General features: G+C 37.0%; 1 protein-coding gene across 1 annotated transcript in view; it reads right to left on the bottom strand.

The window, feature by feature from the left end:
• Nucleotides 1-8,284: 8,284 nt before the first annotated feature.
• The window catches only part of CXADR (CXADR Ig-like cell adhesion molecule), a 57,170-nt gene continuing 56,021 nt past the window's right edge, over nucleotides 8,285-9,433 (bottom strand). Inside the window, exon 8 of the mRNA XM_057697745.1 lies at nucleotides 8,285-8,355. Coding sequence (XP_057553728.1) covers nucleotides 8,305-8,355 — 51 coding nt within the window. The 3' untranslated portion in view covers nucleotides 8,285-8,304. The remainder of the gene's footprint in view (nucleotides 8,356-9,433) is intronic.

The raw sequence follows: 9,433 nt of genomic DNA, 5'->3' as shown, positions 1-9,433 counted from the left end.
TTGCAAAGTATCATGCTAGAAATTTCTTGGACGATGCTCCATGGTCAAGTAGACCAGTTGAAGTTGAAAAATCAAGACGTTAATTAAAAACAATCAATGTTATACCAGGCAGGAGATAGCCGACATACTCAAAATATCTAAATCAAGCACTGAAAATCATTTGCACCAGCTTGGTTACATTCATCGCTTTGATGTTTGGGTTCCACATAAGTTAAGCAAAAAAAAAAAACCTTTTTGACCATATTTCCACATGTGATTGTCTACTTAGGCATAATGGGAAAGTTCCATTTTTAAAACAAATTGTGACGGGAGATGAAAAGAGGATACTATACAATAAATGTGGAACAGAAGAGATGATGAGGCAAGTAAAATGAACCATCACCAACCACACCAAAGAAGGTGATGTGTGGTGGGATTGGAAGGGAGTCCTCTATTATGAGCTCCTTCCAGAAAGCCAAACAATTAATTCCAAGTACTGTTCCTGATTAGAACAACTGAAAGTGGCACTTGAAAAGCGTCCAGAATTAGTCAACAGAAAATGCATAATCTTCCATCAGGATAATGCAAGACTGCATGTTTCTTTGATGACCAAGCAAAAACTGTTACAGCTTGGCTAGGAAGTTCTGATTCATCTGCTGTATTCACCAGACATTACGCCTTCATATTTCCATTTATTTAGGTCTTTACAAAATTCTCTTAATAGAAAAAATTTCAATTCCCTGGAAGACTGTTAAAGGCATCTGGAACAGTTCTTTGCTCAAAAAGATAAAAAGTTTTGGGAAGATGGATTATGAAGTTGCCTGAAAAATGGCAGAAGGTAGTGGAACAAAAGGGTGAATACATTGTTCAATAAAATTCTTGGTGAAAATGAAAAATGTGTCTTTTATTTTTGCTTAAAAACCAAAGGCACTTTTTGGCCAACCCAAAATTACATAGTGAATACACCAATGAAACAATACAAGCGCAGAACTAGGAACATTTAGATATAGTTTAGTGTATGGTAAATGTGGCTTTTCAAATTGAAAATAATTTGCTGATTAAAAAAATTAATAGTGAGCTATTTGGCTGTGTTTTTAAATAATTCAAACCATAAAAACAAATTCCAGATAGATTAAAGATAAAATGTAAAATGTGAAACTATAAAAGTACTGACAGGAAATATGAAAGGAGACATTCATAAACTTTAAGCTTGGGAAAATTTTCCCCATGAAGACAGAAAAATTGGCATTTTGGAATTGAAAAGTTTAAATTGCATATTAAAGGACATAAATACACTTAAAAGGTAAGTTCCAAAGAGGGAGAGATTTTCTACAAAATGTTTAACAGAAAATAAATTAGTATTCTTAATATACAAAGAGCTTCTACATATAATTAAATTATTTAGCAGAGCCAAATAAAAAAGAAATACAAATGGCTAAAAAATTAAAAGATGTGTTAATGGCCCACTAATGACAAAGGGAATATAAGTTGAAACCACGAAATGCCATTTTTCACCTAACAAATTGACATTGGAAGGACTGTGGCTTGCATTCTTTGTGGAAGCCAATTTAACAATGTCAAAAATTTTTTTAATGTGTATATTTTCTTACACAGTAATTCAAATGCTATATATATATATATATATATATATATATGATAGCCTATAGAAATACTTTCACAAATGTATAAAAATTAATGTACAATGGGTATGGCCTTATTTATATCTTACAATAAAAGATTATAAGTCATTTATACTATGTAAGAGCATGAGACCAATGAAAGAATGATCTGTATCTACTGATGTGGAAAGAAATCTACCATATTGTGTGAGGAGTAAAAAATGGTGCAAAAAGTGAGGATACTAATAGAACTTAATAGGTTTATCATGAAATGAAATAAGATGATTAATATAAAACGCTCTAATACATGGCAAATATCCAATGCTCAATAAATTTTATTATGTTTACATAAGATATATGAAGGATGAAAACAGGTACAAAAAAGTGAGGACAACAGAATCTAGGTAGGTTATCACAGGATAATGCTAACCATTATAGTTCATACATATGCATAATATTTTATAAACTATTTCATCTAGCAAAATGGAATTCCACTTGACAGGTGTTTAAGTGCTTTCCATTTGATGATAAACCTATGTGTGTTCTAGTATTATCCTCACCGTGCACACAAGGAAACTGAGTCTCAGAGTATTCAAGTTGTCCCAGGCGACCTAAGCTAGCAGGGCTTCAAACCCAGGCAGTATGACTCTAGGACATGTGCTTTTAAGAGCAAGATAGAGGGTTGGAAAGATAGATGAAACTTCATAATAGTTACCCTTAAACTGTTAATAATAGTGTGTAAGCAATATTTTTTTAGAAAGCAACAGGATATTTTGGTATTATTCTCTTAGTTTAGACTGGATTTCAAGGAAAAAGAATAAACCACTTTATAAAAAATTATTGGCCACAAGAGGGCATCAGATGTTCTTTTTTTTTTTTTTCCAACTTCCAAGCTAAAGGTGGTAAATAATCTCCCTTCTCCGTGAAAAGTATTAGTGGTTATAGTTTAAATCACTGCTTATCCTATGCAGCTATATATAGAAATTGCCAATGGAGAGTTAACACTCTCCATTAAGTATGCCATAGTTATTATATACAACATTTACTAGAATTATTTTTGTTAGTTAAAAAAAAAAGTATAGTTCATTTAGGAAAATAAAATTACCTAAAAGCACAAAGAAAGAGATCATTAAAACTACCTATAATCCTTCCACCAGAGATAACCACTGTTAATATTTTAGTGGATGGGGGAATGTTTAAAAGAGGGAGTTTTACTTTAGCGCCCTCTTTTTTAGACTCCTGTTTTGTTGTTATGAAATATAATCATTTTATGGTCTCACAACTTGAAAATGTGGAACACTTTCTTGTCATTGATTTTTTTCCCTAAAATGTGACTTTTAATAGGTTCATAGTATTCATATATATGTGCCTTAATTGATTTAACCAATCTTTATCATTAGCTATTAAGCTAAAGACCTCTTTTGGAAACGTTTTTTCAGTCATATATCTAAATATATACCTCCTTTCTTGGGGGTGGGTTGGGGGAGGGGGGTATTCCTTTGAAGTCCAGAAATAAATGGGCAAACTGATCTTAGAACTACCAATTTAATTTACATACAGAAAATCTATAGATGATAAATTTCCTGGAGTCAAATTAATAAGTAAAGCTGTAAGATTTCAACAGAAAAACAGATCGACTGTTTCACTAAATTCAAATGAAAAAAACTTTGTTTTTGAATCTTACTGATCGTCCATCAAACACTTATAAAGAATTAAAAAAAATACTGGATTAAAAATGAAAGTGTATTTAAAATTTTTAAACTTTGTCTAAGGTGACTGGAACATGAAAAATGTAAGCTTCAGTTTTTTCATCTGAGTGAAAGTGAAATCTTACTACTTCATGTTTCCTAATACTGACAATGTTAAGACAGACCATATTTAAAATCTGACATTGATAGCTAATAAGACCTTTAGTAAATAATTTTGAAAAGACCATTTATGATGCTTGATAGTCACTGTGACATCTGGAAAGGAATACACAAAAAGTTAAAATGCAAGATCTGATAAAGGGATTTGGCACGCAGATTTACTGTAATATCCCTCTCCCTAGCACAATTAGGAGTGCCAATCAAAAAAAGTTTAAGTTGGAAACCATTAAAAATAATATATCCCTTAAATATTTTAAATGTTTAAAATGTATTTATATACATCCAGTCACCAAATTTTTGATGTATAGTTAAGAATTTTTCTTAGAATATGGGTTTATTTCTAGGAGTTATCTGTTTCTTTTCTCCATAACCTACATCCATAATATATTGATACTATTTAGTTTGGTTTCTTTGCAGTCAAGTGAAGGCAATGTATTGTTGAAGCAACATGCCAAAAGAATGATTCCCTCAGATTATCATATCTTCACTATATCTGCTACAGTTGATATATACAACTTACTTTAATTATGTAATCAGCAATGTAACAAGCATAGACAGACTTGGTACCAAACAAAGTGGACCCTTTTCAATCACACAGCCCACTGAGGCCTCCACAGGCATCATTGAGAAGAGCGCAGCTATCCACACCCAGCCTGCTCTGCCTGGGGACCACGTTTAGGAGGGAACAGAGGGCGTGGGTAGACCAGTCTGCTCTCCTTCCATGGGCCTTCTCCTGGGCTGGTGTTGTTGGGAGGAGTCATAGGTGAGAGAGAGTCACAACCCCCAACTCTTCCCTTCTTCTTTCCTTTCATATTGTTCTCTCAGGACGGGACTGCCAAGGACTCAAGGTTCCCAGGAAAACACTGGACCAGGAATCAGAAGACTTGGATTTCATTCCTAACTATTGGTCTTGGGAAATCAAAACCTATCTGAATCTTGATATTTTCATAAAATGATATTGAACCCCCATGGATATTTGGGGGGTTTTGTTTGGTTTTTAACAAATTTGAACTGCTATGTAAATTTTCTTCACTTAACTACATTACACATCTTTTGCCCATATTACAAAAATAAAAATGCTACAAAATTACACACACACACACACACACACACACACACACACATCAAACCTACATAAAAATGTGTTCATAAAGTCCTCTTGGCTACTACACAGTTCATCTTTACCTTGTCCTGGATGTAAAAGATTGTATCTTTTAGCTGGCAAGGCAGAGATTACAATTCCTTTCATATAACTATTTTCCTTTGTGTTCTCTTGTTTCTGTAAACACATAAAATGTCTTCCCCTTGTCAGGAGATAAAAGCCTGGTGGAGGCTGAACATTGGAAGACTGATTTTCCAAAAGGTTGCAAATTGTTGGCACAGTAGTACCTCCCTTATGTATGGTTTCACTTTCTACCGTTTCATTTACTTGCAGCCAACCATGGTCCAAACAATTTTCCATTTAATATTATTGATATGAATAAATAATTCATAAGTTTTCAACTGCACACTGTTCAGTGTGATGAAATATTGTGTCATCCTGCTCCATCTGGCCTGGGACATGAAGTATCCTTTCATCAAGTGTACCCCCCACCCAATAGTTACTTAGTGGCCCTCTCAGTCATCAGATGGACATTCATGTCCAGGTAACCCTTATTTTACTTAATAACAGCTTTACAGTGCAAGGGTAGTGGTGCTGGTAATTCTAAGATGCCCAAGGGAAGCCGAAAAGTGCTTCCTTTAAATGAAAAGGTGAAAGTTCTTTACTTCATAGAGAAAGAAAAAAAAATGCTGAGGTTGCTGAGATCTACAGTGAGAATAAATCTTCTATTTGTGAAATTGAAAAGAAAGAAAAAAATTTGTGGTTTTACTGTCACACTTCAAACTGCAAAAGTTAAAGCCACAGTGCATGGTAAATGCTTAGCTAACTGGAAAAGGTATTGTTTGTACAGATATTTTGATAGAGACCACATTCACATAAATTTTATTATAGCATATTGTCATAATTGTTCTACTTTATTATTGTTATTAATCTCTTACTGTGCCTAATTTATAAATGAAATTTTGTCATAGGTATGTATGCACAGGAAAAACAGTATACATAGGGTTCAGCACCAACTGCAAATTCAGGCATCCAGTGGGGGATCTTGGACTGTATGCGCCAGGGACAAGGGGGGACTACTGTATCTTCACTATCACACTGTCTCCTCTCAGAATTGCAAGGTCATTCTACTGTTCTCTAGAAATGTTCTCACTGTTGACAGCTCTGGGACTCCATGAGGAAAAATGTCCTACTTAGCAACATGAAAAGAGCACACTGCCACGAGCCAACATTCAACTTGGAATTGTGTGTGACAGCTGACCTAACATGTGACCAACACATCTTCTTTTTCAAGTGCAAGATAACTCATTTTCTTCATTAGTAGTTTGTGCTGATTCCATAAAAGTGCTCTGGACAAAAACCTCAGAAACTTTTAGAAACCAAAGATAAATGACAAAGAAATATACTGTGATGGGAACACTCGTGGCAATGACTTGATAGGAACATAGCCAGAATTGCTGCAATTATTATCATCAACAAAGTGTACTGAGAATCCATTATGTGTTGGTCATTTAGATGTAAACATGCTCTGCCTCTGAGAAGTCTGACATATGCTTAGGGAGAGGGGACAGAAACATGAAGACAGGTGACCCCTCAGCTTCCTCTGAGGTTACAATCTCAAGAAGGGAGAAGTCAGGAGAACAGCCTAGAAAGGATTAGGATTATATGGTCAGAAAAGGGTAAGACCATAAACACAGTCAAAGAAAAGGAATAATCTGGCCAAAGGGGGAAAAATGTGCATTTCATGTTACAAAGAGCTAATTTTATTAATATTTAAGAGCTCCTCCAAATTAGCAGAAGTGTAATATAAAAGAAAATGGGCAAAGAATATGAACATAGTTCTCAAAAATACAAATGGTTTTCAAACATAGGAAAAGATGCTCAATTGACCAAATAGAAATAGAATATTAAACAATGACAAAATTTTCTTCTTAGAGATCAGGAAAGATAAAAAAATTGGATAAGAGTATTTGTGAGGGGCCTTCCTAGGTTGCACAGTGGTTAAGAATCCACCTGCCAATGCAGGGGACACGGGTTCGATCCCTGCCCCAGGAAGATCCCACATGTCGTGGAGCAACTAAGCCCGTGCGCCATAACTACTGAGCCTGCGCTTTAGAGCCCGTGAGCCACAACTATTGAGCCCATGTGCTGCAACTACTGAAGCTCATGTGCCTAGAGCCCATGCTCTGCAACAAGAGAAGCCACAGCAATGAGGAGCCCACACATCACAACAAAGAATAGCCCCCACTCACCGCAACTAGAGAAAGCCCATGTGTAGCAACAAAGACCCAGTGCAGCCAATAAATAAATAATTTATTTAAAAAGAGTATTTGTAAGGATTTGGGGGGAGATAAGCACTCTTATCTGTTGCAAGATAAGCTGTTACACTTATTAAGAAGATACTGTGGGACTTCCCTGGTGGCACAGTGGTTAAGAATCCGCCTGCCAATGAAGGGGACGTGGGTTCAATCCCTGCCCTGGGAAGATCCCACATGCCATGGAGCAACAAAGCCCATGCGCTACAACTATTGAGGCTGCGCTCTAGAGCCTGCAAGCCACAGTTACTGAGACCACGTGCCGCAACTATTGAAGCCCACGCCCCTAGAGCCTGTGCTGTGCAACAAGAGAAGCCATCACAATGAGAAGCCTGAGCACCACAATGAAGAGTAGCTCCCACTTGTCGCAACTAGAGAAAAGCCCACGTGCAGCAATGAAGACCCAATACAGCCAATAAATAAATAAATTTATATATAAAAAAGAAGATATTGTAATAACAGCTATCAAAATACTCTTTACGCAGTACCTCCCCTTCTAGAAATTTAAAGACACATGTGCACATATGAAAAATGATGTATATACAAATATAATACTTATTATTTTACTCATTATATAAAAAAGATGGGATCAACTTAAATGGCCAACTGGAGACTGGTTAAGTTACAGTGTAGCACTTTGTTGTAATATACAGTTTCAAAAACAAATAAGGTTGTTTTAGATAGGTAGATATATAAGTGATAATAGATACAGAATGATCTAAGGATGTTAAATTAAAAAAACAAGTGTGTATAAAACCTCCTTAAAAAAATATGTCTATATACGCACACATATGCAAGTATAAGCATAAGAATCAGTGTTGTAGTGCAGGGCTAGCTGTGAAAGTCAAAAACTAGGCTTGAGTTTAGACTTTAAGTTAGAGGTTGCCCAGGAAAGCTTTACAGCAAGGGAGTAAATTTAAGTGTTGTAAGAAAATTAACTTCGAATTGGAGAGTTTTAATCAACTCTTGTCTAGAACAAAGGTGACTGTAGAGAAATGGTCATCTACTTGCTTCTATTATCAGGTAGGTTATTTCTTTCTAAAGTGGTCCATCACCTCTTCACTTCTCTTTGAGGTTAGATGCTTCCAAGTCCTCTCCAAGCAGTAGTAAATGAATGGGAAAGGATATTTATTTATTTATTTTTAATTTATTTATTTTATTGGCTGTGTTGGGTCTTTTTTTGCTGTGCACGGGCTTTCTTTAGTTGCAGTGAGAGCGGGCTACTCTTCGCTGTGGTGCGCGGGCTCTTCATTGCTGTGGCTTCTCTTGTTGCGGAGCACAGGCTCTAGGCGCGTGGGCTTCAGTAGTTGCAGCTCATGGGCTCAATAGTTGTGGCTCACAGGCTCTAGAACGCAGGCTCAATAGTTGTGGCACACGGGCTTAGTTGTTCCGTGGCATGTGGGATCTTCCTGGAGCAGGGATCAAACCCGTGTCCCCTGCACTGGCAGGTGGATTCTTAACCACTGCGCCACCTAGGAAGCCCAAGGATGTTTCTTTACATAAAAGCAACAGAACTGAAACAAATCACAAATTCATACAAGCACACTTTCACTGAATACTTAGTTTTTGTCAGCTATAGTACCAGACACTAAACAGGCCAGGCATAACAGTCATGATCCAAACCTCACCTGCCCTCTCTGGATCATTCAGGGTCCCTTTTCTGTGTGTCTTAGCCTCTTCTCTTTCCCATTCTTCTCCAGCAATTTCCTAATTTCACCTCTTCCCTCAGTCCTCTTACTACCTAGCTACCCTCCCCTCACCCTCCCAGAGTATGACCTCACCTCTACTTCCCGGAGAAAAGTGAGATCATCTAATTATATCCCATCCACACAACCACAAACCTACTAAATCCTCCCCCAACCTCACTGACTTTCCCCCGTCAACCTCTGGAGAAAATGTTCTCCTTGCCCTCTTCCAAAATCTCGCCCACAGTACGTTTTGGCTCCTCCTTCCTCTTTCCAGGCTCCTCCTCCCCAGCCTCAAGCCTCTCCCCCCTCACAAGCAAGCTAACCTTTGCTCTACTCTAGTTACTACTGTTTCCTCTGGCTCCCTCCTTCCCTTCACGGCCAAGAATATTAAAAGAATAGTCTAATACCGTTTTCACATTGCATCTTATGAATCAGACGTCTCAGGAGCTGGTGGGGATCTCACGGGAAGACAAACAATAACCACTTCATCTTTTATATAATTTGGACTCTAGGATTTAATCTGAGCGAGGCATGCTTTGCATGCTAACTAGGTTTCTAGATTTTCCTTAGCTCTCATCCATGCTTTAATCCGTGGAACTAAGGATTGGCACAACCATTCCACCAGAACTGGTCTGTCATTGTGAATGACTTCATTCCCAGAATGGTTTCTTTTTCAGTCTTTTGTGCCCCAGCGGGCTGACTCGGGTCCTCTTCTCATTCTATACATTCTATCCTGAGTGATCTCACCCTCTTTTGTAGATTTAACATATTAATACATATGCCTTTATCTTAAAAAGGCCAGAACTTCATGTTTTCTCTTTACAGGTTCCTCAAAATATGGTTTAGAGATCACTGCATCCAC

The sequence above is a fragment of the Hippopotamus amphibius genome, chromosome 10, assembly GCF_030028045.1.
Source record: "Hippopotamus amphibius kiboko isolate mHipAmp2 chromosome 10, mHipAmp2.hap2, whole genome shotgun sequence".
NCBI lineage: Eukaryota > Metazoa > Chordata > Mammalia > Artiodactyla > Hippopotamidae > Hippopotamus > Hippopotamus amphibius.
This window is presented reverse-complemented; position numbering and strand designations above follow the sequence as displayed.